A 26,785-nucleotide genomic window follows, 5' to 3' on the forward strand; every position below is an offset into this window, starting at 1 on the left:
AATATCATGCTTTCGCAAGAAACATCAATAAACAGTAAAGTGTAATGTTATGCTGTCATTATGAAACTTTTCAATGAGACTGATTTTACATTTCCTTTTGTACAAAATGACTTGGCATATTTCATTGTTTCTTAGCTAAATGATTTAATTTAATTGTATATTGACATGAATATATGAGCAATGATTTTGTATAACTTTTTAATCCTCCCTTTATTTGCATGCTTCCCAGGCTATACTGCTATGCCCAGAAGCACGTGAAGTCCATCAAGGCGGTAACTCGACCAGGTGAGGTGGCCGAGAAGCAGCGGTACAAGAGCATCCGGCGCCCAAAGAACCAGCCCAAGAAGTTCAAGGTGCGCAACCTGCACACCCACAGTTCGCCGTATCACGTATCCGACCACAAGGCGGCCGTCACGGTGGGCGTGATCATGGGCGTGTTCCTCATCTGCTGGGTGCCCTTCTTCTGCGTTAACATCACGGCCGCCTTCTGCAAGACCTGCATCGGCGGACAGACCTTCAAGATCCTCACCTGGCTGGGCTACTCGAACTCGGCCTTCAATCCGATCATCTACTCGATCTTCAACAAGGAGTTCCGCGACGCCTTCAAGCGCATCCTGACCATGCGCAATCCGTGGTGCTGCGCCCAGGATGTGGGCAACATTCATCCGCGGAACAGCGATCGCTTCATCACGGACTATGCCGCCAAGAATGTGGTGGTGATGAACTCGGGCCGCTCGAGCGCCGAACTGGAGCAGGTGTCTGCGATTTGACCAAAAGGCTGTCTGAATCTCACTGGCGGCGGAGCCACCTGGCTGCCCTGCGGATTCGGCGGTCTGCGCGTGGACGACGATGACGATGGAGCGCTGACCACGCGGTATGTTCCATGAGATTCGGTCACGGCGGCCACCGCCACCATTGTGGAGACCGTGGAGGCCGCGCAGATGGAGACGGAGCTGCTCTAGGCCGGCAAATGGGTTCCTAAAACCAACTCGATGTCTCACAGTTTAAATCGTAAGCAATCCCAGCCCTCTACCCTACTGATCCAGTGGATATGGAAACCTGTAAGTATTATCAGCGCGTCCCCGAGACTAAGCAATCAACTATGCGTATACTTAATCGCACTAGTATCTAGCTGTAAGTCCCACTAGCAAAAAGAATAAGAATCGGAAAAACAAAATCGAAACCCAACCCGAAACGTGATTAGGTCTAAGATCTTCAACCCGGCACCTAAGAGAGCTTCTAGTTAAGTTTCTGTTTGGATATTCATGGCGGTTTGTCTCCATGCAAATGCGATTATTATGGAGTGACACATGTCACTTGCCACATTTCTCACTCACTCACCCATCCAAACAAACAAGCAAACACACACACGCACACAACAACAAACCACTCAGATACATGCGAAAAAAAGAAAGAAAACGCTGCATACATCGCGGCGCCCTCATATTCGAACAGCTCTACATTTGATTTATTGATGAGAATTTATGGCCATTGAACGAACAGGGCTGCCAGCTGCACTCGTAAATCATGCAAAATGATTATTGTTGTTATTATTATTACGGGCAGAGAGCAAAAGCTGTAAAATCCCCAGCCCTTCGACCCAATATACTATAAATGTTATGTTTAGTTCGAGTGCCACGATGATAGCGCGCGTTTTTACGACCAAACTTTGCAGACTGATTTGAATTTATGCGTTGAAATCTGTTCCACAATGTTAATTAAGCCAACTGTGATTGACACCGGCAAACAAAAACATTCGAGACGTTAACCCGAGAAGCCTTTTTGGCTACCGCAACCTGATCCTCCGATTACCGGATGATTTAATGAGCGGCACCTGCGAAAACACAGCTATCAGTCGGCGGAATAATGAACATGTTGCCCCTGGCCCAATTTCGGTTCCCCCAGTCGACAAGTATCTTGTCTTCTGGCCCAGATTCGGGAAAACAAATGTAAACAGTTTGCTCTTCACGCCACGATGAAAAATTATGCCAGCACGGGGAAAAAATTATGCGATTTAATACGTTTGGCCAAGGAAATAAATCAATCGATTACCAGGAAAGGAACTTACTGCTTTTTGAGCGAAGGGTAATTAAAAATTATTTTAAAGAAATTTGTAATATTGATTTTGATAATTAATTTCTCAAAATTGGCCTTTATTTACTCTACATAGAATTGTTAACATTATAATACTATTTTTCAACTGAATAGATAGAAAAAATAGAAGGCAGGTTTAAAAAATTTAAAATTCTAGTGCTCTAAATTAAAATTATTAAGTAATTTATTTATATTTTAAAACGTGTTGCCAATACGAAATTTAGGTTTCTTTCGGTGTAATTCTGTTTCTTAGTTACTCTTACCCCTTTGCCACTCGAGTTTCAATTCCGGTTATTTGCGGATGCCGCAACTCTTGCCAGTGCCATTCCCTTCCGCTTTTGTTATTAATACAAAGTACTTATGCTGCCTGCCCCACCGGCTTTCCCCCTCGGATTCAAGGCAATCCGCTTACAACTTTTCCAGTCTTTGTTTATTCGATTCCCTTTCGCGCGCTTTCCTTTTCGTGTTTATTTTGGCAGTTTATTAAAACTTTGGTGCTGCTTTCGTCATTTTAATTACAATACACCGAACAAAAGCGAAGCGGCATTTGTTATCGAATGCCACGCCCCTCTTGGACCGCCCACTGGCTCGAAAAGTCGTCATTGCCACAACTGGCACGCAATCAATTCAACTTCAACTCCATCAACGATTTCGCACGTGTCGCAGGCTCGCAGTTGAGTAAAGGCTTGAAATTCGGTCTCTGAGTGCTTTATGGCACACACGAAATGGCTCCATGCCCCGAAGCCCCTTCATCATCACCCACACAGCTTACCGAAAGGGGAGCCTGACCCACTTCCCACATTCCATTTGGGTTTATTTGGGGCGCAACCATTGACTTTGACTTTGGAATTTGTCGTGGCCTAAAACCCTCCAAAAAAATGGCATGATAAATGTGCGTGGCTCGGCCAAAAGCCTTAACCCATTACGTTCCAAATTTGCCTATATTCCATATTGATTGAATACATTTTCAATGCCTGAGCAGAAGAAAGAAAAGTCTTAAAGGGATTCGATGAAAGGGATATTGCACTTGGTCTGAAACAACCCAAAATTCGGGCTAGTGGGTAGTTAATCTTTAAAAACACTTATTTTTGTCAGCTCAAGTTCTTTAGACACTTTAGGCATACGCCCATGGGTTAAGACTTTGGCCATAACTCTTTCGATACGGCTTTGCATAATTAAGATAATGCCCCGGAGCTTTGCTTCTCGTTGTAGAACTTCCTGCTTGTGCCACTTTGTTGCTTCACTTACTTTATTCCACTTTCCTTCGCATTCTTTCACTCTTTCTCTCATCTTTGATTCGCTGGAAGCAATTTAGTGATTGTGACTACTGCTGCGCTTGAATCCTTTTGTCCCCTGTCATTGAAATCCTGTTTCAAAGGCCATGACTTTTTTAGGGTCTCGGTTTTCGCGAGCATTAATTGAAACATTTGACATCCTGAAGCTCGACTTTCCCCTAGTTTTTCCTCCGGTTTTCCAGCCTCTGGCTGTCTGCTTCTAATTGTATTAGCCAGATTCATGTTAGGAGCCTACGTGACCAGCATGGAGAAGTGGTATTATCTGCGTCGTGATTCTTGGAAAAGAGGATCCCTGCCAGCCAGGCTGAACATGTCCTTTCATTAGCATAATCGCTATAAAAAAAAATTCTCAACTAGTTGCAGAAAACCCTATTTGCTTGAAAGTCTCGACTGCGTTTGTTGTCCATTTGCTGCTTAAACAAATAGATTTCTCGTAATTGCTTTCGCAGTTCAACAAAAACGGGAAAAACCGCACGTACCGAGAAAATACAAATTTCTGTCAATAACAGCAACAAATAATTAAATTTTTTACGCAAACAATCGCAATGAAAAACTTACTGTAACGATGGCGTTGAATTTAAAAATAATACAATATGCATAATGCAAATATATGGCCACAATCGAATGTTTAAGTAAAGCATTGCAATTATAATGGTGAAAATTATTTGACTTTTAGACAGATTACCAAATTAAATGGCCACAAATGTCAATTTACTTTGTTTTCCTCCCTCTTGCAAGATTCCCAACCCTCTTCAATATTTTAAGTCGACTGTCTGCCCTTGGAAAATCATTGCTGGCTGCAATCCTTCGGGCTAATCCAATGTATACATAATGTATGTCATATATATTCAATTGGCAATCCTTTAAGCCCCGCTTTAAAATCTGTTTGTAAATCTGTTTGGGATTCCCCGAGTGTTTAACTCGATTCTGAAGCCGAAAAAGTCAAACGATGAATGTCAACATTTCGCATAAATTGCATGTCGATTGCCAATGGGAGCCCGAAATGGTCGCTTGCCATTAGGGAAAAGGCCATTGATGTTGACTGGTTTAGGCCCGCTCACTCCCTGATTGATTGATTGATGGATGGATGGATGGATGGCTGAATAGCTGGATAGACGGCTAAAACGAATTTTGCCGCTTCGCTGGCATCGTTTCTCATCTTTTTTGTGTGTGTGGGTTTTACATTGCCACGCCCTCTAAGCACTGCCAACTATCAACAGTTGGCCACCAAAAGTTTTCGCAGCTACCTTGTCCTTCTCGCTCGGCTTAACTTTGGCTATATTTTGGCATTTTTATAACTTTTACGCCTGCCAGTGTTTATTTTGCTTTACGACTTTCCACAAATTTTCGCAGTCTCAGCTTACACACTGTCTTCCTTCTGTATTTCTTCCCTTTTCCTTCTGCCCTTCCACCCATTCCAATCTAAATCTTTTCCTGGCGCGTGTCATTTTGTAGCCTACTTTCTGGCTGAGCTCGCATTCCTACGCCGCATTGTGTATACGCAACGTATGCCCGCGAAAACGTTTTATGGCCGACATAGCCTGGCGTGCTAATTTATACGTTAGAACCGGATGGGCCCTCATTTGATACCACCAGCGGCCCCAGTCACGCCCCAATGGATCATAAAAACACAATTTTAATCACAATTTTTTCTTGGCGCTTACTCCCTGGGATTTTCGTCTAGGCAAATTAGCAAAGGCATTTCGATAAATGCAAGGAAGTGCGTGCATAAAAGTTTCAGTGTTATTATTCGCACTCAGAATATTTCAGGAAACGTGCTTTAATTCACATTTAAATATAAACATATAAATATAGAATCTAACTATTGCATATATCAAAATTGTTCTTAAGCCAGCTAATACGATTAATAACATTTTCCCTTCATATGTGGCTGAACTTGACATTTAACGTATATTGTACAGCTGACAACGCTGCGTATACGCAATCTTTGACATTTGGCAACTTAAAGTGCTTTAAGCTGCCACTAAGTCGTTGGCCAGCAACTTTCATTTGATTTTCAGCTTCTTGCCGCAGCCCGTAGAAAGTTTTTCCCCCTTCGAGCGTCTTTTTGTCGTTGTGGGTGGAAAAAAACGGGTGGGCGGTAAACTTTGGGGCACGGGAAAAGTTTGCCAAGCACTGCAACAATAACAAATGCAGGCAAAGTTTAGATAGATTTCCAACCCTTCGCGACTGCACCTGCCTCTCACAGCATGCAATTAAAATTATGTGCCCCAAATGCAAAAGAGTTGGCTGCCACAGCCTCGAAATCATTTCGTAATGCACTAGAATCCAGGCTTAATGCCAGTTGGTAATTTAATCGGAAGGCGAATTCAATTTAAAGCAAAAGTTTCTGAATAAATGAAATGATGGCTGTCGGGGAGTATCGAGTGAACTGGGACCATTTTCCAATCGCCACTTACAATGACAGTTATTTAATCCTCTCCGGGACGTGGCTGCCGCTGCTTATCCTTATCCCTTTTTGCCTGATTCCTGCTGACGAGTATCAAGCGATTTAAGCTGCACTCAATCGATTTTATAACCCGGCCCTCACATGCGATGCATTTTAATTAAGAAGGAAGCCCCAGAGTCCTCCGGAGGCGGACCGTTACATCCTCCAGCCTACACCTTTTTATCAAGGTCCTGTCGCCTTGACATGCCACGCCTCGATGTCCTTCAGCCTCTTTCTCAGCCTCCTCAGCTCGCAGCTCCTTCTGCAGCTTGCAATTTTAAACCCAAATTGAATTACTTCTCTATAGCCGGCATCGTTGGCGGTCTGTTGGGTGGGCCGTCTCCTTGATTTTCCCCGGGGGAAAGGACTGCCTGACAACCCGCATATTTGATGAGGCTTTAAGAATGTCGCCTTTTCAGCCGGCAAGGAACAGGTAAAATAGAAGGCAGGAATGTCGAGCCGACGGTGTTAATTGGTCTGGGGAACTCAAGGCATTTCAGCCTCGTCTAAATTGTGCTAGGTGGTCAAAGTAAATAGTTGTGGTACTTAGACAAATTCCTAAAAGTCCTGCCTTCTTTAAATTTACCTTTTAACAGAGAAAATAACTAACCATTGAATTAGAATCAAATACTCATTAAATAGTTATAGCCTGAAAAGTATTTGTTAGCTCTAAAACAACGTTAAATAGAAAAAAATTAATATCAGTTTATATTATTAATAGATAATATAATTGTCATAAATTAATGGTTGTGCCATCAATTTTATTTAATTATTTAATGTGTCAAATAAACAAAATCATGTACATTGACATTTAAGTTATTTATGATTTTGATTTATGAACATTTATATCATTCCCAATCTGCATTCAACCGAGAAAAGTTCAAGAGGCATAACTTTTTAATTCGTGCATTTTATTCCGCAAAGAGCAATTAGGCTAGCATTCCAGATAATTCATTTTATTCAGCCATAGAAACACAGCCGACCACAAGTGAGAAAATCTAATAAAATGTTTTGAGTGGAAAAATTTAATATAAATGTGAATTCTATTTAATTACGTCAAAACGAGGTGTTCAAGTGACGCTGAATTTCACAAATAATTCATTGGGCTTTTGAAACCTTACCCACAGCACCCAACCATCGTTTTTTTGGCATTTAATTAATTGACAAATATTTGGACAAAGGCAGCAACTGGCTGGACCAAGGCTGGCCGCAAATTGAACAATAACACAACGAGCACTTCAAACGAAATTTATTTGATAAAATATTATTTCTTCTCCCACCTCGGCAGCTTGATTTTCCAATTAAAGCACCAATTCGGAATGGCTGAAACTAAAAAATCGGGCCAAAATCAAACCAAGCCAAAAGCAAACCAGACCAAAAGCAAACGAGACCATGCCTTACCGAAACGAACCCAAGCTCTGTCCATCGGTTAACCGTGTTCTGTGCTCCTGACAGCTGCCGCCCGAGGGGCCAGGATCAGGGAAAGTGTCCTGGTGGAGCTGCGAGGCAACAATGCAGGCGTGAACATAAATTTCAAGCTCCAGTGAGCCACCCAGAGCCCTTCAGTTCAGAATTCCACCCCTCTTTGGTCAGGGCTAAAAGTGCCAAAGTTTATTATTAAATTATGTTGGCAAATAAAACTGTTGAACGTAAAATCAATTTCGGAACTTCTCTCTGCTCCTGACAATGCCCACTGAGAAGTGTCCTTTGTTTCTGGGCCAAGTCCTCTCTCTTCATTCTCTTATTCTTCTTTTTGGCATCCTGTGACCGACTGAACCCAACTAATCAAATTAGGCTTAATTTAAAAAAAAAAAGAAATCAACTCGCCCAAAAAACAATTCTTCATCCCGGGGGAACCCTTTTCGATGCTGGTAATCGAATATGCCCCACTCATCAATATCGCTAACGGCTCTTCAACTCGCTGGTCGAGACCGCAAATAGCCATTGGATGCCCGAAAATCGATTCTCGATATATGGCGTGTTATATATAGAGAGACCTCTCCACATGCGAATGGATTTTTCGAGGACCTGAAATAGCGCAAGTTCCGTTTAGCAGCTGAAAACTGAAATACTCATATTGAATAGGCAAATTCCCAGGTCAGGGCGGCCAGCAAGGAGACAAGGAGCAAGAGAGATGGGCAATGGAGAGCGAAAGAGAGAGGCTGACAGCTTTCTTTATAGAATTACTTCTGGCGCAATAACTTTTCCAACTGAACGAACCGTTGATGGAGCACACTCGCTCTCTGCGACCGCTTTTCCACCCGGCTCTTCCTCCCGCTTTTCATCCTCTTCCCATGCCATTCCATTCATTGATTTGCCTTTTGCCATGGCCAACTAGTGCAGGACACGGACATGCGACGTGGCCCAGAGAGAGGAGCAGACATGGGCCATTTCCTCTTGGCTCAATCCCCTTAACACTCCAGCGGCCGAGCGTCCACAAATGAGCCCGGTATAAAAATAGTTTGCGGTGAACTCCATTCTGTGCCTGGTTGGCCCTCCGTCCGTAAACACTTAATATTATTTATTAAACTGTGTGTTCCTCCCAATTTGCCTAAATCTCAATTTTTAATTTCCTTTCACATTTCCCTTAACCCTCCGGCCGGTCCAGTGTCCGTAAATAATAGGCTGACAATATGGGTTTGTGGGAAAATTAACTTTTAGCCTGGTCAGCTTTATTAAATTGAAGACAACAGCCAATAATATAAACTATGTGTGTGAGTTTGCTTTAAATAACGGCCACAGTTTCAATACTTTTTTGATTGTTTGTTAAGCTCGAAAATCCAATCGCAAAAAGCCGTTTATTTTCGCTTTATTTTACCTTTAATCTGATATTTGCAAAACAAATTAGTTCACCAATCCTCGATGCTCTGTTTTAATTAGTTGGCTTTATGCAATAGTTCTATGCAAATAAAAATGAACTCTGCATCCGTTAAAATTTCAGTATTTTCGATTGCATACAAAAATCGTTTGCACAAACGATGTAAAACTGTTTGCAAACGGTTCGTTAAATGGTAAACTGGGCATGTTACCTATTCAAACATGTATATATTATTTAAAACATATAAATGCATTTACATAAACATTTATGGACATTCAAATATTTGCTTGAAAATATGCACAACATCTATGAAATCACAATCTACAGGAAGTTGAGCAATGCTGCCCCAAAAATGAGCATTCACAAAAAGTATTATATTAATAATTAATATTTTACTTAGAATTTCAATTAGAAATTGAAAATAAATTCCATAGTAAATTAATCCAAATAAATTCTTCATTTCATAGAAACAATTATTTTCGAATGAATTTTGTCTTTTAATACACGTGGATTTTCCTTAGTGATGTTTATTATTTCGAATTATTTTAATATATTTCGATATTCTAAGAAGCCGAAGAATTTCAACCTAAACCTAATTCTCGATTTCAGTAATGACAATTCTGTTCCCACGAATTTCGCAGTTTAATATTGGTGCCATTTTCAGAGAGATTTTCTGTAAGAATACCAAGGTGTTAAAAGTAAGTCACCTGATCTGGACAATAATTCCTGTTTCTGTTGTCCTTGCTGCTTCCTTTGCTGTTCGATGCGGGTGTTTCAGCTGCTCCTTTTCCCATTGTTGCTAAGTGGCCATGCGGCTAACCAATCACTCGAGTGTCCTGTTCCCGGAACTCTTTGCTCCTGGTTCCTTTGGGGAAGTGAGTGAGGATAAGACAACGGCCAAACAAATGGCGGCAGGTCCGCATCTGGCTGCTGGCCTCCTCCTCAATTGGCCCAGATCCTTGCACGATGATGTCGATGCCGGCGGGCCACTCAGCAATGATTAATTACACTTAATTGTAATTTATGCGCCACTCGAGCAGCAGCTCTCATTCTTCTCCATTAGTCGAAGGAGGACTCAGTGTCGGGGAATCCACTTTATTGAAATCTAGGCCTCTGGGCCCATGCTCCTATCCTGTCTACTGTCCCCATCTGTCTCCAGCTGCCGGCAAATGTCCCTTTTGTTTCGCTAATTGGCCATTAAGCTGCCAAGATTTTTAAAGCGTTTAACGTTGACTCTCGTTTTCGTTTTCATTAGCTCGGGCTTAGGAGCAAAGTCCGTTTGACTTTTGTGCCGTGGACGAAGGCCTCCTGCTGCTGGTCAGCAGAGTGGCCATCAGTCCACAGCTCCATCCAACAATTCTCCAATAAATCAAGCCGTTTCCTTGACTTTTCTTGTGGCTGTTTGCCACCGAAAGCATCGCTCATTAATCAGGACGACCTCGGTCAATGGGTAATGTTCATTTGATGGCAGCTTGTTGCAGCTCAAATATATCGGAGTTCATTTCTTTTTCGTGATGATGCGGACAAAACAATTTGTTTTTCTCTAGCCAAGGTAGAAGGTTTCTGGCAAGAAGATACATAGGAAACTGGTGAAGGTATTTTCTGTGGCGAACTTGTAATGTAATTCATATTAAATAAGGCAGGTGATGCAACTTTTGACATTAACTGTAACAAAAATAAGACCTTTATTTTTCAATTAAATACATAAATAATACTTTTAAAATCAATGCAATTCTTGGATCCTTTGACCAGCAAATAAATCAAACTCTTCTTTTCATGATATCGAAAGTATTATTAAATTATTTACCGCCGAGCAAAAACTAAAATGAAACTTTATGAACTCGACCCCACAATGTCTGTCCCCGAATCAATAATCATTATCGAAAAGTTTTCTTTGCCAGCTTTCATCGAACCGTGTCCTTTTCAATTCTGTAGCCTAAGATCTTAGATCACATCGATGCAACTGTGAAGTGGCCGAAACTGCCAACGAAGTTCTCTGGAGTTTTTCGTGGAAATTCAGCACTCGACTGTAATTTGAGCAGTTTTCCCGGGCATAAAAATTACGGGGCCCTGTGCTTTTTACGAGCTGCGTCAGCGGCGAACTGCTGACATAGATTCCGTTCAAATATTTCGCACTACTTTTCATTTTACGATGGCACGCAATGAAAAGTGAAAAGCTGAAAGCCTTTTCTTCCCGCCCTCTTTAGCGCTCGTCTTTTGTTTGCTTAATATTTGCGCCGCCCTGTTTTGCTGGCACTTTTTTTGTGTTTTCCTCCTGATTCTGTTGTTGCAGCGAAAATAAAAGCGGAGCAGTGCAAACAATGCTCCAGAGTGATTGCCGTGAAACATGCTGCGATTTTCCCCGACCGACACGCCCACCAGTTGCCAACCCGCCCATCCATCAGGCCATCCAACCATCCATCCATCCGTGTGTAGTTGCAGGCATTTTCAACACTTTTGTTTGCATGCTTAAATAAATTCTGGAAAAGTGGTAAAAAATTCGCATGAATAAACTGCGAAAATCAAAGAAGAAAACGAATGTATTTGGTATTTAAGCAACCGCAGATGGACGCCATCGAAAGTTGTTTCGCAACAGCTTTTGTGAATTTAAATCAAATGTTTCGAGTGCTCACTTCACTGTAGTTCGGCGAGGCAATCGAAAATTGCAATAAGGATAAGTGTCCCGGCCAGGAGTGGCATCAACAAATTATCTAATCGACCTTTTTTGCCACACGTTGAACCCTTCACCTCCCACTTTGTCCTTTTTATCCTGGTCAGCAAAGTGAATTGCAGTCACTTGGTCCTCCGATTCCATTGCAACTGACAGCTGGCTTTGCAGCATTAAGTGCTGAAACTACTGAGTCTGGGGAATTTGCCACTTCCGAGGAATCCAGCATTGACGGCTTACAACATCTCTATTTTCGGTGGGAATATAACTTTGCCTCTGGCACGACAGAGATAACACTGCCAAATGTCTAAAAACGCCTCGACATGTTCGAATATTAAAACCGAGCACTGGAGAAAAAGGACAGCTTGAATCTAAAGGCAACATATTGCACCGGTAGAAGCAATACATTAGTCTTAATTTATGTTAATTTGAAATAAATGGTAGTAATTTATATACATTTTTATTTTGTTGTGCTAAATATCATGTTATCCTAAACACGACGAACTTTTATCCCAGGATAATAAAGGGTTTTCATAGGGAATTGACCTAGAAACTAACTAATTGGGCAAGAGTTTTCTTAAATAAAACTGTGTTTATCATCGCAGAGTTATAGCGATTGCTATTTTTTTAGTGCCCAGAAGAGTGGCAGTGCTGATGCTGCGTCATAGTTTAATGGCCCCACAATTGGCACAGAAGTTGACACATTCTCTCAACTGAGCTGCACTGAGCCGCCCTGAGCTGCGTCGAGTTGGGTGGTTGTTTGGTTGGTCGGTTGGGGTAGGTCGGTCGGAAATAACGGGGCATTAGTGGCTATATCCCGTCCCTCAGGGAACGTCGGCTGAGCTGCATTTTCGCATCAAATGTCGGGCAAAACTGCAGTTTTATGACAAGTTGTGCCGTGTGGAAATCGTGGGAGGATAGGCCAACTACCCGCAGTTGAACCACCCGCGTTCTGTGGCGGTTTCAACCACAGTTTAGCGTCTCTCTCGAACATATCAGAAAAGTTCTGAATTATTAATTACTAAATGTCGAGGGCTATTTGCCCCGAACATCAACTACATATCACGAACACACACACAAAAAACACACACACATACTCAGCCATGGGAATTCTGTACCTTTACTTTACTCTTTTGTACCTTAAGGTGATTGCGTTGTGTAAACTGTACCCTAGAAAAGGAAAAGTTAGTGACTAAGGACGAGTAATCTCGAATTGAAATTATGTAAATAAACAGCAAATATATCTATACTGTACTACCACCTAAGCTACATGAAGTTTAAGCGGAAACGGAAACAGAAACTACCAAGTTTTTAGACGTAAGCCAAATGGCAAAGTCATGTATCGACGTCACACTCTATGTAAGGCTCTTTTGTACCTCTTGCTCTCCCACTTTCGAATTTACTAAGGAACCCTTGAAAGCGCTAAGTGAAACTTAAACGTTTGTCTAGCTCTAAGTAAATTAAATTTAATTAAATATAATAAAGCTAAAAATAAAAATAAAGTACAGGCGCAATGCATGGATAGCGAAACGAAGTGGTCAATGGATCATTAGCCACAATTCAACAATTATGCTGAAAGCATTTAATAGTCTAAACATGAGCAACATAATCCGCATAGAGGCAAATTAACGTGTAAATTATTGAATCTCAAACAGCATACATAAGTCAAGCAAATCCGTAGTGGAAAAATATAGTTCATTGTTGCTGTCTATTACGCCTAGAGAATGGATAAATAAACTATGAAACTATGCATTAACACAATATCAGTACTAGTTAAATGTGTGTGCGTTTGTCATTGCATATGTAGCCGAGAGTCGCCCTATTAAAGGTTTAGCTGTAATTGTATTTTTGTGTATATCTGTATATGTCTCTGTATATGCTTAGATCAATAATCCCACATCACCTCTGACCTTAAGTTCATATCCCACTTTCCCTGTTCTCCCAGCATAGTTTCCCTATTCTGTATAAATTGAAAATCTCTCAACTAAGTTTACTCAAAAAGAAAACTACTAAAGCAAAGTGAGAAATACTTAAATAAATACTGAAGCATATTGATAAGCAGAAGCTTGTGTTTTTGGCTTTCAGTTAATTGCATTTCCAGCAGGATTCAGCCCAGATTGCTTTCGATAGCAAAAAAGGCTTTTATCATTGACAGACTACAGAAACGTATTACGTTGAATTTGATTCAATTATTGCAGTGCCAGTGGCTTCGAAAAGGTAAGTGTTAGTTTTTTTTTTTTGTGAAATGTATTTTCCCACAAATATATATCGGCACGTCACTGCCGATTGTTTCACTTTTTTGAGGCTGTGAGTGGGTGGTTTTGGGCGGTGTACTGTGAGAAAACGGCAGTGGCCTTGCTGGCTTCGCATGTGCCTGGAATTTCGAGCTCATTAAAAATTGTGCAGGAATTCAATTCAATGCTGAGCACCGCAAACGAGTGTTTGTCTGGTGTTTTGTTCGCTGGCCTGAAATGCACTAAATGGAAAATAGAATAGAGGAATCATATCTATACAGGAAATTAGGGTGGCCTTTTCGGTAGCGAGGGCTTCTATGTCTACTAAATAACATAATACAACAATAACAAACCTACAATAGATATCTGAATGGTAAACTTTTTATGGACATTTGGTGCAAAAAAAAACATATTTGCTCTCATTAAAATTCTACCGACACACTCGTTGTATGAGTAATATTTTGTAATGCTATGAATTTCTTAATTCAGAAAAATTTTAAATTGAAGCAAAACCAACGAATAAGTTTTACTTGATAGATAGCCTTTTTAAATAAACAGAGGTTTCATATAATTTTCCATTTTCAAAAAGGTCCACCTAAAAAACATCCAAGACTCACACACTTGCTCCTTTTTTGAGTGAAGTTTTAATTTCCGGTTTGAGGTTGCCAACTGAAAGTCCGAAGCCAACGCCAAGAATTGCTCTCCTCGGATTCGCGGCTTTCTGATGTTATTATCACACAATGTTGGTGTAATGTGCAATATTATGGCAGACAGTGGATGAAATTTACAAAAAGTAAAAAGGTGTCTCCCAACAATGGATTTTTGCTGAATAGCGAAGCTAAGCAGCAAAATGAAGTTCAGAAATCGAATAAATATTCAATTATTTACTTGACTGGGAGTTTCTTTGAGCTTCGGACTTATTTACAATGGAAAGGGACACAAACACGCGAGGAAGTCAATATTGAAATTTTCCTTGAGCATAATACGGGCTATAGCCATTTACATGAACGTATATATATATATATATAAATGATATTGAAGCATCTGGCTGAAGGCAAATAAAAAATAGATGAACTCACTTTCCCTTATGCGCACACATGTGTGCCCCGAATTGCGGAACGAAGGAGAAGGTCCTGACAAACAACTCAAGGCAGCCAGGACATTAAAATGAGCAAAATGTGTAATAAAAATCCAACCTGATCCCGTTCCCAAATATTTGCTTATCTGCAAAAGCCAGAAAAATACCCTAAATTGAAGTCACTTCTAATCAAGCAGATTTTTGACAGCCAAAAGAAACGAATTCTATATGGCATGTTCTGGTGCCAAAAGGATACTTTAAAGCTGTTTGGCCAGCAAATACGGATTGATTGAAGGTAATTGAGAGGTGAATCTAAAATAAAACATTGTGATTTAGGGAAATTTGAGCTAGGTCATGTATAAGTTGTACATATTCCTTTTGGCAGAACCAATTAGGCTTTCAATTTTGTATATAAACGAAACCTACTTTGTAAGAGATGAAAGGGTATTATCTGGTAAGTGTGGTATTAAATGAAATTTGTACTAGATGCATCGTTATGAACCTTAAATTACTCTATTTTCGACTAGAACTCGATTGAATACTGTAGTCCTTCTGTTTTCTCGCCTCGATTTCCAGAGCATCTCGACAGGGATCGCAGCAGCTGGTATTGGCCTGCGATTTGCCGACCACAAATACTATGTCCCTTGGGCTAAGGTTCCTGTCCAAATTGGGGCAAGTTTCGCCCTCCCTGAAAAAAATCAAGTGGTCTTAATTACTAAGCACTCTGTAAGGAAATCCCAGCTCACCTGGCATAATCGCCACATCTGATAAATAGCTTGCAAAGGAACTCTAATGCACCAACTGGTTTCCCCTCCATTTCCAGGGGACAAGTGCTCGTGTAGGAGAATGCCTTCATGTCCAGCTTTATCCTTGAGCTCAATCTTTTGGGCAGGCTCAGATTACCCAAGCCAACAACTTGCTCATCGTACACCACCTCAAAGACTATGCCATTTTCTTCGACATTCTGGGCAAGATTGGGTGGCTCCGCCTGAAAGGTGTGACTGGCATTCGGCTTGAACTCGCTCACATTGGTCCTACTAGCCGTAAGGCTTAGATTGTTGCCCCCAAATTTGGCCTTCACCCGCAGTTTTCTGGCGTCGGCCAGGACCACACCCTTTACCTCCAGTCGGGTGATAACAAGATCGAAGGAGAAGACGGGCAAATTTCTATCGAACACTGGTTCAGGCGGTGCTGTGGGCACTATTGTAGACTTGGCTCTGAAAACACTTTTCTTCCCTTTCTTCCCCTTGTCTTTTCCTTTCTTCGGCATTTTTTAGGATGGACGAGGTCCAATGCGACTGCGGTACTCTGGAAACGGGCTTTGGTTGCAGGTTCTAGTCAAACATTATTCCGGCTACATAATTTTTAGCATATAAATTGGGAAACTCAAATCCACTCCTACTAGGATGCTATCATTTCAGAACAAACAAGCTCTCAAAGGTCTCTCCAATTAAGGTAAAGGGTTTTCTCCTCAAATTTTAACTGGCCGAAGAGATTCTTCAATAAATAAACTCCTACTGTACATTTATTTAATGCATTGAATAACCCAAAGAGCTTCGAATTAAATACGATTTAACACTTTGGACCCCGGAGAACAAGCTGCGTTCCGGGTGCAGAATTCGCAGATTTATTGGCATGAAGAGCTCCACACTGCCACTTCCCATTCCTTGGATGCTCCTGCTTCTGCTCCGGTTGTGAATGATTCGCCAGCATATTTCAGAAGCGTTTAATGGTGGCGCTCATTTGTCTGCCAGCAGGAACAGTGCTCCAAGCCGCATCAGCAATGCTCCAGCCAAGTGTCAGTGTGGCAGTGTGAAAGTGGGTTGGATGCAGCAGCCGCAACCGCCAACGAGCTGGGTATTAGGTGCCTGGCATTAGGTACTTGTGGCGTATACGTAACGTGCCAAAACCAAGAGTGTTCGCTCGAGCAAAACAAGAGGCAAAAACCAAAAACACTCGCTTCAACCAATTACTTGTGGGAGTATGTGGATGGATGCCAGCAGAGAATCGGAATTAGTTTTGCCAGCTGCTGGCGAGGAATATCTTTTGTTTTATGGTTTATCCAAAAGGATTTATTATACTCTACGTATGTGCCATTTCACCCAGTCAGTCAGACGTTCAGGGCTATGGTCAAGCATATTCACATTCGGACATTCTAATTGGTGGCTTTTTCTAGCTAAGGCAGAGTGCTTTGCATTTAAAGGAGAGACATTAATTTGGCAAGCAATTAAAATGCAAGAGAACAAATATGCAAATAAATGTGGCCAAAATGGTTCGGCTTCAGCTATTTGAGTCGTCCATCAAAACCAGCACATAAATTATGCAATCGAAGGAATTCGTGCATTTCGACACAACTCAACCAATGACAATTGCTGGTGAAATTGTTTTCCAATTGCTTTACTCGACAAAATGGCCAACTAATTAACAAGTCATTAATGCCAGGTTTCGGCCAGAGAAGCCAATTTGGCCACACGAAATTGTTGTCCAGCATTCACTCCTCGATTTTCACACGTTCTGTGGCCGAAAATATTTGTGCAAACTCGGCCCAATTTGCGGAGCCATCAATTGAAAAGTTATTAGACATAAACTAAATACTCTTATAAAAGTGGGTTGGGAGACGTCAATTTCCATTAAGTTGTCTGATGGGCTTGTAAACAAACGAAAAGGAAATATGTTATTCAATAAGTTCCTAGGAAGATTGAAATGTATTTCAGATTTCATATATTTGCTGCATTTATTATTAAACTATTTCCCAAGAAATCTGCTTGCATACTGTGTGTCTGTATTTTCTCTTGCCAGAATTATATAATATGGGAATTGCAACGGTATTGTATTAGCTTTAAATTGAAACTGTTTTAAAATTTCAGTATTTATTTTAGCAATTTATCTAGAATTTATGTTTTAAGTACCCTTCTACATATGAGAGATGCACTAGGTTAGTTTAAAAGAAAATTCCTCGCCTATGGACTTCTTCCTAGAGTAAATCGGAATGTACACGGGTGTTGTATAATTTATGCACGAGTGGCTTCCACTTGGCCAGCAGCATCGCGTCCAGGAAGGTCAGAAAATAGCACCGAATTTAGTCGCACCCGGGGACCCAATTTGTTATTGTTTGGCTATTGGCGTGGATGGCAGCCTGACCCTAGGGTTTGCCCCACCTTCCCGCCCACGAAACCCAGTGAACATTTGGCTGCACCAATTTGTATCCAATTAAATCGGCTGGGTTAGTCAGGCGGTCTTCTCGATAAAACGTTTCCATTTTGCGGCTCAGCATTTTTCGACAAATTCCCCAATGTTCGTCGCAAATGCGCTTAAAAACTAGTTTTTGGGTGTGGATGGCGACTGGAGCGCCTGAAAAAGCAAGGATAACCGATTTTCGCGTCAACGTAATGCGCAAAATTTAATTAAAATTGAACTTAATTTAGATAAGCATGTGAGCTGATTTGATAAATGGAGCAGCCCGCCTCGGGGGGCGTGTGAGATTTTCCAGGAATCGCGTGTTAAGCGGCTTACGGAAGGTGTAGCGATAAATGGGAGCGGGATTTTCCACGAGGGGCAGGGATTTTCCCCGACCATTGGCCCCACGTGCAGCAACAGGCGAATTTGTGACTGGGGAGTGGCCGGGGTAATTAGAAATCCATTTGGCTCCTTTTCACTGGCCCAGTCAGGTTCGAAATCCCGCAGGAACCTTTGGTCAGACAGGAGGTCACTAGAGTTCACAGTCGGAAAACACTTGTGGACAGCTGCTCCCAAGAGTTTTTCGAAACTAATGACTTGGTTGATTTTATTTCATTTCCAGGCAAAGTTGTATATATAATTGATTTAATGAATTCAAGACATTATTTAAAGCTTTGGTCGGTAATATATTTTAATGTCAAAAAATATTCTAAAAATCATATTTTTCAGAGTACGGCTTTGACTTTAAGGTCTAATACGTTCAATGTGCACTTATCACTCAAACAATTCACACACACTTTTCAATTTTACACACATTTTGTTAGATTTTATACGACTGTAAGCCACGTTAAAGAATATTGCGAGCTTAAAATGGATAGTGGCCAACAGAATGACGAAACTGATTTCCTGTTCGATATTGTGGTCACTAGCTTGGACTTGGAAAAGCCAGTCAAGGAAACCGAACTATTGGAAGCGCAAGTAAAATTCGGTGGTGTCAATATTAAAATCACAAACAGTCGAATAAATGTCCAGGATTTCATAAACAACAGATTGACCCAGTTCACCACTAGTCCATCTGCATTGCGACAGTCCCTGGAAGATCAAGGAATGCAGATATCCGCCCGTTACGCAGGCTCATCCTTGGGCACCAATGTGCTGCTCTTTCCGGACACCTTTATCGATAAAATAAGCTCCAAAATGAATGACCTTTTCTTCGAGGCCACAATAAATCTAATGCGCCGAGCTGACTGCATTGGCACCATTACCATTCGTTTAGTATTGATCATTAAGTGCATAGATACTGACATCATTAAGGAACCGCGAAGATCCAGTTCCCCTCGAATGTCCCGAAAATCCATTGCAGAGGATATACTTCCTAAAAAAGAGATGAAAAAAGAAAGTTGCCAAGGACTGGGACCGACAATAAACCCCCAGGACGTGATGTTTGTCATCGGTGATCCCGATCCTCTGCTAAAGATTCCATCAGAGCCGTGCTCGGAACTTCTGTTTGAGGATGGGGATGTGCGATTGGATCTGGACTTACAGCGCTATAGGAGCTTGGAAAATCGTCGCTTAGTTTTACCAGATGACGATCCCTGTCTCAAGGAGAAACCCTCAATTAGTCAACTAAGGCAACTAACACATCATTACTCAAGGATCATTGGAATGGTATCAGATAAAATTAAGAAAATGCATCTGCCTTCTAGCTCGGCGGATCCCCCATCAGAAAAGATTGCTCCTATTTCAAGCACACCCCAGGAACCAATGGAAGATCGCATAATACCAGTTCCTATAAAAGATGATACTGACAACGATATAAATCCCATTCGGTTTTGCCCTTTTTGCTTGTATTCCATGTCCTGGCTACCGAAGTATGCCAATTGCCCCAGATGCAATGCTATAGCTCTTCCTGAGCTCGAAGAACACCACAGTCGCCAAATAACAGCGGATGAAATTGTAGAAGAGCAGTTGGTAAAACCAAAATACGAAGAACCCAAAGAGGATCCATGCCAAGGCCCTATTAAACATACCAAGCCATTAAAGAAAAAGAAGAAATCTGGTTTGGGTGAACCACTTCAAATTTCTTCTGAAACTGAGTCTGATGAGGAGTGTCCTCCATGTCGCTGTACTTGTTCCGCCGATAGGACTTGCGCCCATTGCCGCATTCGCAGGATGTGCGAGGACGTCTTTAATAGCGAGAAAGGAAAACCCCAAGAGCAGGAGCATATAAAGGTTCCAAGCCCCCGCGAAGGAGAGGATTTCTGTGTGATAACACACCCCAGTAACGATCGCACTTACCTCTCCAGAGTTTTAAACGAGCTTAAGTATCTGTATCACAAGCACGATACCAAGAAGCTGTTAGAAATGCAGAAGCGATGCGAATCCCAAACTCTACTGCCAATTGGAAGTAGATCTTCCATAACGCTTATGCGTCCCCCCAGTGCCTTCGATCCTCACGTTCCCGGTACTTTTAATCGGCAGACGGCGGGTCACAGAACCTGCTTGCCGGACCATCACCTTGTTCCTCGTCACCACGGTTGGAACTGGCCAAGATCATGGCTGGCCAAAAAGTACGGCTGGAGGCCAGGGGCCATCCTACGAGCAGCTAGTCAAGTGATGCGCTTCTTCCTAATGGGCAAAAAGGATCGTAGCATCTGCAAAAAGATATCCGACGAACAAGATGAGCGAGAACGGAGAAGCCTGCCAATACTTAATATTTGCAAAAAGGACGGAGTGATATTTGTTACCCTTCGCGCCCTGCCCACTTTGGATATGAAACAGAGACCCATAACCTTCCGGATTGTGAAGAGCGAACTGGCGGTGGCACTGCGTCAAATCAAGCGCGCTTTAAAGGATCAGGGTTTTAGGAAGTGCACTTGCCACAAATCCCTTATGCTGTGCACATGTCGCGATGCCTTGGAGAAGTTCGAGCTCAACAAAGCACTCAAAGAGGAATGCCAGCGACGAATCATGGAACCCTGTCCCGAGCACTTGGTGCTCACCGATACAAGCATCAGTGACCTTGAGTTTAACCTGGATGTCACACCGCCAGCGGGAACACGTTGGCCGAAGGCTAAAGCCCTCCAGAACATGGTGAACCATGGCACACAGACTCAGAAGAAAGGAATACCATCTATGGAGCCCAAGTACCCAGTTTCCGACAGTCCATATTGGAGGGCCTTCGATTGCGCAGCGGGAGATCGCTATATGGGCACCGCCTTCGGGGACAATGTGGAGACGGTGTTCGAGGATGGCATATTTGGGTATAGAGGAGGAGGTCAGCATGGAAAGGCTCCCTGTCCGCGAGATCCAAGGATTTGGGGAAAGCGTACAGGTGCACCAATGCCAATTGGCACCGGTCAAGATGCCATCGATCCATATAGGTTCACCAGGACAGTTTGGAAGACACTTCCAAAAAATATTATTCGCCAAATGCACACAAATCGCCAATTGTAGGACTCTTCTGTTCATAATAAATGTTAGTGTGTGTCCTAAATATATTTTGTAATCTTCATTTGAGAAATTCCTACGGACTAATCTTATGCGATCCCAGAATAACTTTTCAGCTTTGAATTTAGCTTTGAGTTTATTGTTAAACATTCAGTACATTTTATTTCAACTCCTGTAAACCTAACACACACACAACTTGCGTTTCCAGTTCATATTTCTTTTTTAATCGCCGATTTTAATAGATGATACCGCAGAAGAACTGTCCTAGGGCATACAAATTCTAAAATACACCAAATAAGCAACCACGAAATGACGGAATCGGCTAACTTTCTATTCGACTTGGTCATCACCAATCTGAATCTTTTTGGCGTGACGATTGACGAACCCGCCAAACTGCTGGTGGAAACCAAGGTTGCCGGAAAATCAGTGAAGGTAACGTCCAGCCGAATCAATGTCGACCAGTTTGTGTCCGGCAGGGAGATGGAGCTCCCTATGGAAGCATCGACATTGCGTCAAAGTCTGGAGGAGAAGGGCTTGACTTTGGCGGGTATTTACCAGGGATCAACTGTTGGCAAGGCCACTGCGAACTTCCCTGTGGATTTTCTTGACAAGATCAGCCCCATGATGAACGATCTGGTGCACGAAGATACACTCGATTTGGTTCGTCGAGTTGACGTAGTTGGAAGGGTGAGCGTTCTAATACGCTTGACCGTAAAGTGCGAGGAGCACCCAGAGCAGAAGCCTTTAAGGCAAAGTCTTTCCCGCACCAGCAAATTATCGGTGATACTACCGAAGAAGGAGAAAAGCGGGCGAGTCAGCTGTGCTAGCCAGGGCCCGACCTTCAATCCTCAGGATGTGATGTTTCTCATTGGCGATCCTGATCCTTTACTCAAAATTCCCTCGGAGCCGTGTTCTGAACTTCTATCCGAAATAGGGGATGAGCGCCTGAATCTGGACTTGCAACGCTACAAAAGCTTGGAAAATCGTCGAGCAATCTTCCCAGATGATGACCGCTGTCCCAAGCAGAAACCCTCATTTATTCAGCTTAAAAAGCTCACCGAGGAGTACTCTAATATCATCGACTCGGTGGCCAAGAAGGTCAAAGAAATGGAACCGCCCTCGAGCTCGATGGTTCCTACAGAGCCACCTTCCGATGCGAATGTCATAACTCCTTTTTACACACCGAGGTCTCTCAGTCTTGCTCCCGTGAAATCTGGCATCCCTGTTCCTCTTAGATCCGACTTAATACATGGCGTGAAACCTATACGGTTCTGTCCTGTCTGCTTGTGCTCGATGTCCTGGTTGCCAAAATATGCACCATGCCCTCAATGCAATACTAAAGCAGTTCCCATACTCCAAGGACATCCGATCAAGAATATTACGGCCGAAGAAATTGTGGCAGAACAACTGGTAAAACCAAAAGCTCCGCCCGGAGTCGAGGACTTTTGTGAGCCACCCTGCGAGAAGGTGCGCCGGAAGATCTATAACGATAACGAGTGCCCACCATGCCGTTGTACATGTTCTAAGGGTAGAACCTGCGCCCACTGCCGAATCCGCAAGATGTGCGATGACATTTTTACCGCTCAGAGTCCACCAAAACCTCCTCGTCGAACTCCAAAGCCCCGTTCAAGCGAGGATTTCTGTGTGGTCATGGAATCTGAGGGGGAAGATGATCTTCCCTACCTGGCGAAGGTATTTTCCGAGCTAAAGAATCTGTACCACATCCACGACACCAAAAAGCTTTCGGCTATTAAGGAACGCTGCGCATCTCAGTCCTTATTCACTATCCGCAGCAGGCGATCTATCAAGGAGCTGACGGAATCGCTATACCCAGGAGACAAAATTCTTGACGGGAGAAGCCATCAACCAAAGGCTGGCCACAAAAACTGCCTATCATCCTCAAGCATTGTGTCCCGTCGCCATGGTTGGAACTGGACTAAAAGCTGCGAGGCACGGAAGAATGGCTGGCGGCCAGGAGCCATCCTACGATCCTCCGGCCATGTGATGCGTCACTTCCTGATGCGAAGTAGGGATCCGAATATGTGCGGCAAGGTAACAGCTGACTACGAGGAACAGAAGCGATTTGGTCATCCAGTGCTCAACATTTCCAAGCGAAATGGTGAAATATTCGTGACCCTTCGTCCACTGCCCACTTTGGGTAAGAAACAGAAACCCATAACCTTCCGGATCGTGAAGAGCGATATGGCGGTGGCACTGCGCCAGATCAAGCGCGCTCTAAAGGATCAGGGCTTCGAGAAGTGCACGTGCCACCAGTCCCTGATGATGTGCACCTGTCGCGATGTCTTGGATAAGTTTCACCTGAACAAGGCCCTCAAGAAAGAGTGCCAGAAGCGTTTTATAGAGCCGTGTCCCGACCACTTAGTGCTTACCGACACGAGTGTGAGCGACTTGGAGTTCGATCTGGATGTGACTCCGCCGGCGGGAACTCGTAGACCGAAGCGGAAGGCCCTAAGAAACGTGGTGAATCATAGCACCCAGACTGGAAGAAAGGAGCCACCCGTTATACCGCCTCCATATCCAGTAGCCCACAATCCCTTCTATAGGGCCTACGATTGCGCAGCAGGAGATCGGTATATGGGCACAGCTTTCGGCGACAATATAGAGACCGTTTTCGAGGATGGAGTCTTTGGATACCGGGGTGGTGGCCAACATGGAAAAACCGTAGTCTGGAGACACCCGAAGGTGTGGGGCAAGAAGGCCCAGGCACCACTGCCGATTGGAACCGCTAGGAACGCCATGGATCCTTACCGGTACACGAAAACTGTTTGGAAAGAACTGCCGCGAAAGATTATACAAAAAATGAGAGCAAAATCAAGGAAATAATTGTATTATTTTATTAAAAGTCAAAATGGTATAAGCGTGTTTTATTTCTCTTAAGCAACAATGGCAGTCGTTTTGAATTTTAAGAATTAGTATGTTATATGTACAATTTTATGTATTTTGTAATAACAAGGTAGCAAATTTTTGTGAGTGTTAATGTGACGCAATCCAACTTGTTTTCAAAATATTGCTGAAAGTCTATTAATACGAGCGTACGAATTTGATTAAATATGCTAATTATATAGCTCAATTAAAATAGAAATTATAAACTGGTCCCAATCAACTGCAAACGGTAGTATAAAAGCACCATGCATTCATTAAAGTTACCAAAATGAAGGTGAAGATCTGCGCACTGTTCTTCTTTTTGCTCTCCATCCTGGCTGCCATCCAGGCCAACAGTTCTCCGGAGACCAGTGCAATCACTGACGAGAACCTGAAGAAGGCTGCAGGATAATTTATAATTTGATGAAAGCTACTTGAATACTGGAATACAATCGATGTTGAATAAATATTCTATTTAGCAGCACAATTTGTTGTATTTATTTGTATGCCATTGCAGAGTGTATAATGATTTCAGCATAGGTTTGCAGTTATAAATTTATATAAAGTTATAAATTTACCTAGATTGCTTTGGATCATTAATCGTTGTACACCAGTTTTCTGACCAAATATAATTTCGGATTTAATTTCATTAAAACCGGTCTTTATCATATAGCTTTCATGGAAACCGACGAAACATTATTGTCTTTAGGCACAAAAATATCTCCGTTTTTAAATTATATACATTATTATATATTTTATATATTATATCCATTTTCTAATTTTTTCATCCTAAGACAGTATAGGAAAATATTCTATTTCTAAAGAAATGAAATTAAAGTTATGGTTATGATAGTTACTAAACATGATAGAATGATTTATCGTTTTTAAGAAATAGATTCCATTTAACGTTGACTCTTCTGTCATACTGTACTAAAATTTACGATTAAAGTTATTAAATTAAGCATTAGCAGTTACTTGAAAGTTGTGTTCCCAGGACATTACAGTATGCTGGATATTGTGCAAGAACCAGTACAACAGTATGGAAATCGGAGCCACCAGGCGGAGTGTATTCCCCTGGGAAGATATCCAGCTTACGGATCGGAACAGAATGATCCAGACAAGGGCCTGGGATTCTGCAGCTCCAGCATTCGGCGGGGATTCATACGGAAGGTGTACCTAATCCTGTTGGCGCAACTGATCACTTCCCTGGTGGTTATAGTTTCTCTTACTGCTGATAACCGGGTGCGTTTGATGGTGGCAGACAGCACCTGGATATTTTTGGTGGCCATCCTAATAGTGGTCTTCTCACTGGTGGCTCTAGGCTGCAATGAGGATCTGCGTCGTCAGACCCCAGCTAACTTCATCTTTCTATCTGCCTTCACCATAGCCGAGTCCTTTTTACTGGGCGTGGCAGCCTGCCGATATGCCCCAATGGAGATTTTCATGGCCGTGCTAATCACGGCGTCAGTTTGCCTTGGACTCACCCTGTTTGCCCTGCAGACGCGTTACGACTTTACCGTCATGGGTGGCCTCCTGGTTAGCTGCCTGATAATACTGCTCTTCTTTGGAATCGTGACCATCTTCGTGGGCGGACATATGGTCACCACCATATATGCCTCATTGAGCGCTCTGCTCTTCTCCGTTTATTTGGTTTACGATACACAATTGATGATGGGAGGCAAGCATAGGTACTCCATTAGTCCCGAGGAGTACATATTCGCCGCCCTAAATATTTACATGGATGTGATGAACATATTCCTGGACATTTTGCAATTAATCGGAGGATCCGATTAGTTGCATGAAATCCCACAAATACACAGATTATTTTACACATCCAATTCGACGACGAGCATTAATAAAACAAATTCTACAGAAAACCTATTTTACATTTACTTAAAAGCCTAAATATAGGCTTCAAAACTTGGATATTTTTTATACAAAAAACAGTTGCCATAAATAATATGATTAAACTTGTTTGCACAAACAAATGCAGAAATAACAAGAGTGACCGGTATTCAATGATCGCACCTGTTCATAATCGCTAATTAACGGGCAACCTATATCTAGAAATACATTTTGTATAATTTAGTGTTTCGTGACCCAAAAAATAATGAAAAAAATGATAAAAAAAAAGATAACGATATATATATACGATATTAGGTATATAAGATCTTCCAGCACCTCAAAGTGTATCAAATTTTGAAACGATGAAGTTCTTTGCTCTGTGTGCTTTCCTCCTCATTGCCCTGGCTACCGTCCAGGCAACTCCCGCTGAGCTTGGCCATCTTCCTGTAGTACACGGACCTGTGGGACACGGTGGACCTGTTGGACACGGTGGACCTGTAGGACACGGTGGACCTGTAGGACACGGTCCAGTTGTAGGCCATGGTCCAGTTGTAGGACATGGTGTTCATGGTCATTCTGGCTAAAAACTTATCTGAATCCTTCAAGGAGCCCAATGCAGACCTCGATGGAAAGAAACGAAGTGTTTGTTCAACACCTTCAGTGCAGCATATCCTAATAAAATATTCGATTTTTCGAAAACCTATTGTGATTTTAAGATTTGGGGAAACAACAGAAAACAAGTTCAGCATTTAGAGGGCTCGCCGCAGACTTTGGGTTGTTCAGAAAGCAAATAA

The 26,785-nt window shown here is 42.3% G+C and overlaps 7 protein-coding genes across 8 annotated transcripts in view; 6 read left to right on the forward strand and 1 right to left on the reverse strand.

Annotated features, from left to right (window-relative positions):
• Nucleotides 1–13,388, forward strand: part of LOC6728127 (dopamine receptor 1) — a 35,453-nt gene extending 22,065 nt beyond the window's left edge. For both annotated transcript variants that reach the window (XM_016176752.3, XM_039296034.2), the window contains exon 6: nt 230–13,388. In XM_016176752.3, coding sequence (XP_016034745.2) covers nt 230–770 — 541 coding nt within the window. In that variant the 3' untranslated portion in view covers nt 771–13,388. The remainder of the gene's footprint in view (nt 1–229) is intronic.
• Nucleotides 13,389–15,127: 1,739 nt separating this feature from the next.
• LOC6728128 lies at nt 15,128–16,049 on the reverse strand. Its single transcript, XM_002103443.4, has 2 exons — nt 15,383–16,049; nt 15,128–15,324 (listed from the first exon to the last, which is right to left on the reverse strand). The coding sequence occupies exons 1-2, from the start codon at nt 15,904–15,906 to the stop codon at nt 15,150–15,152; spliced, it is 699 nt and encodes a 232-aa protein (XP_002103479.1). The 5' UTR covers nt 15,907–16,049; the 3' UTR covers nt 15,128–15,149.
• Nucleotides 16,050–18,564: 2,515 nt separating this feature from the next.
• Nucleotides 18,565–21,309, forward strand: LOC6728129. The gene has a single exon (XM_002103444.4). The coding sequence runs from the start codon at nt 18,684–18,686 to the stop codon at nt 21,267–21,269; it is 2,586 nt and encodes an 861-aa protein (XP_002103480.1). The 5' UTR covers nt 18,565–18,683; the 3' UTR covers nt 21,270–21,309.
• Nucleotides 21,310–21,411: 102 nt separating this feature from the next.
• LOC6728130 lies at nt 21,412–24,138 on the forward strand. The gene has a single exon (XM_002103445.4). The coding sequence runs from the start codon at nt 21,573–21,575 to the stop codon at nt 24,105–24,107; it is 2,535 nt and encodes an 844-aa protein (XP_002103481.1). The 5' UTR covers nt 21,412–21,572; the 3' UTR covers nt 24,108–24,138.
• Nucleotides 24,139–24,419: 281 nt separating this feature from the next.
• On the forward strand, nt 24,420–24,633 carry LOC120284956. Its single transcript, XM_039294704.2, has one exon. It carries the CDS (start codon nt 24,436–24,438, stop codon nt 24,556–24,558), a length of 123 nt encoding a protein of 40 aa, XP_039150638.1. The 5' UTR covers nt 24,420–24,435; the 3' UTR covers nt 24,559–24,633.
• A 409-nt stretch (nt 24,634–25,042) lies between these two features.
• On the forward strand, nt 25,043–26,042 carry LOC6728131 (protein lifeguard 1). The gene has a single exon (XM_002103446.4). The coding sequence runs from the start codon at nt 25,152–25,154 to the stop codon at nt 25,938–25,940; it is 789 nt and encodes a 262-aa protein (XP_002103482.1). The 5' UTR covers nt 25,043–25,151; the 3' UTR covers nt 25,941–26,042.
• Nucleotides 26,043–26,324: 282 nt separating this feature from the next.
• LOC27208676 (proline, histidine and glycine-rich protein 1) lies at nt 26,325–26,690 on the forward strand. The gene has a single exon (XM_016184239.3). It carries the CDS (start codon nt 26,354–26,356, stop codon nt 26,573–26,575), a length of 222 nt encoding a protein of 73 aa, XP_016034746.1. The 5' UTR covers nt 26,325–26,353; the 3' UTR covers nt 26,576–26,690.
• The last annotated feature ends 95 nt before the right edge of the window (nt 26,691–26,785 follow it).

The sequence above is a fragment of the Drosophila simulans genome, chromosome 3R (genome assembly GCF_016746395.2).
Source record: "Drosophila simulans strain w501 chromosome 3R, Prin_Dsim_3.1, whole genome shotgun sequence".
Taxonomy (NCBI): Eukaryota; Metazoa; Arthropoda; class Insecta; order Diptera; family Drosophilidae; genus Drosophila; species Drosophila simulans.

Bases quoted from the DNA above. Each gene is read 5' to 3' on its own strand.
- LOC27208676 (XM_016184239.3), top strand. From the start codon at position 26,354: ATGAAGTTCTTTGCTCTGTGTGCTTTCCTCCTCATTGCCCTGGCTACC.
- LOC6728130 (XM_002103445.4), top strand. From the start codon at position 21,573: ATGACGGAATCGGCTAACTTTCTATTCGACTTGGTCATCACCAATCTG.
- LOC120284956 (XM_039294704.2), top strand. From the start codon at position 24,436: ATGAAGGTGAAGATCTGCGCACTGTTCTTCTTTTTGCTCTCCATCCTG.
- LOC6728131 (XM_002103446.4), top strand. From the start codon at position 25,152: ATGCTGGATATTGTGCAAGAACCAGTACAACAGTATGGAAATCGGAGC.
- LOC6728128 (XM_002103443.4), bottom strand. From the start codon at position 15,906: ATGCCGAAGAAAGGAAAAGACAAGGGGAAGAAAGGGAAGAAAAGTGTT. The intron at 15,325-15,382 runs GTGAGCTGGGAT...GATTTTTTTCAG, and splicing joins AGATGTGGCGATTATGCCAG to GGAGGGCGAAACTTGCCCCA.
- LOC6728129 (XM_002103444.4), top strand. From the start codon at position 18,684: ATGGATAGTGGCCAACAGAATGACGAAACTGATTTCCTGTTCGATATT.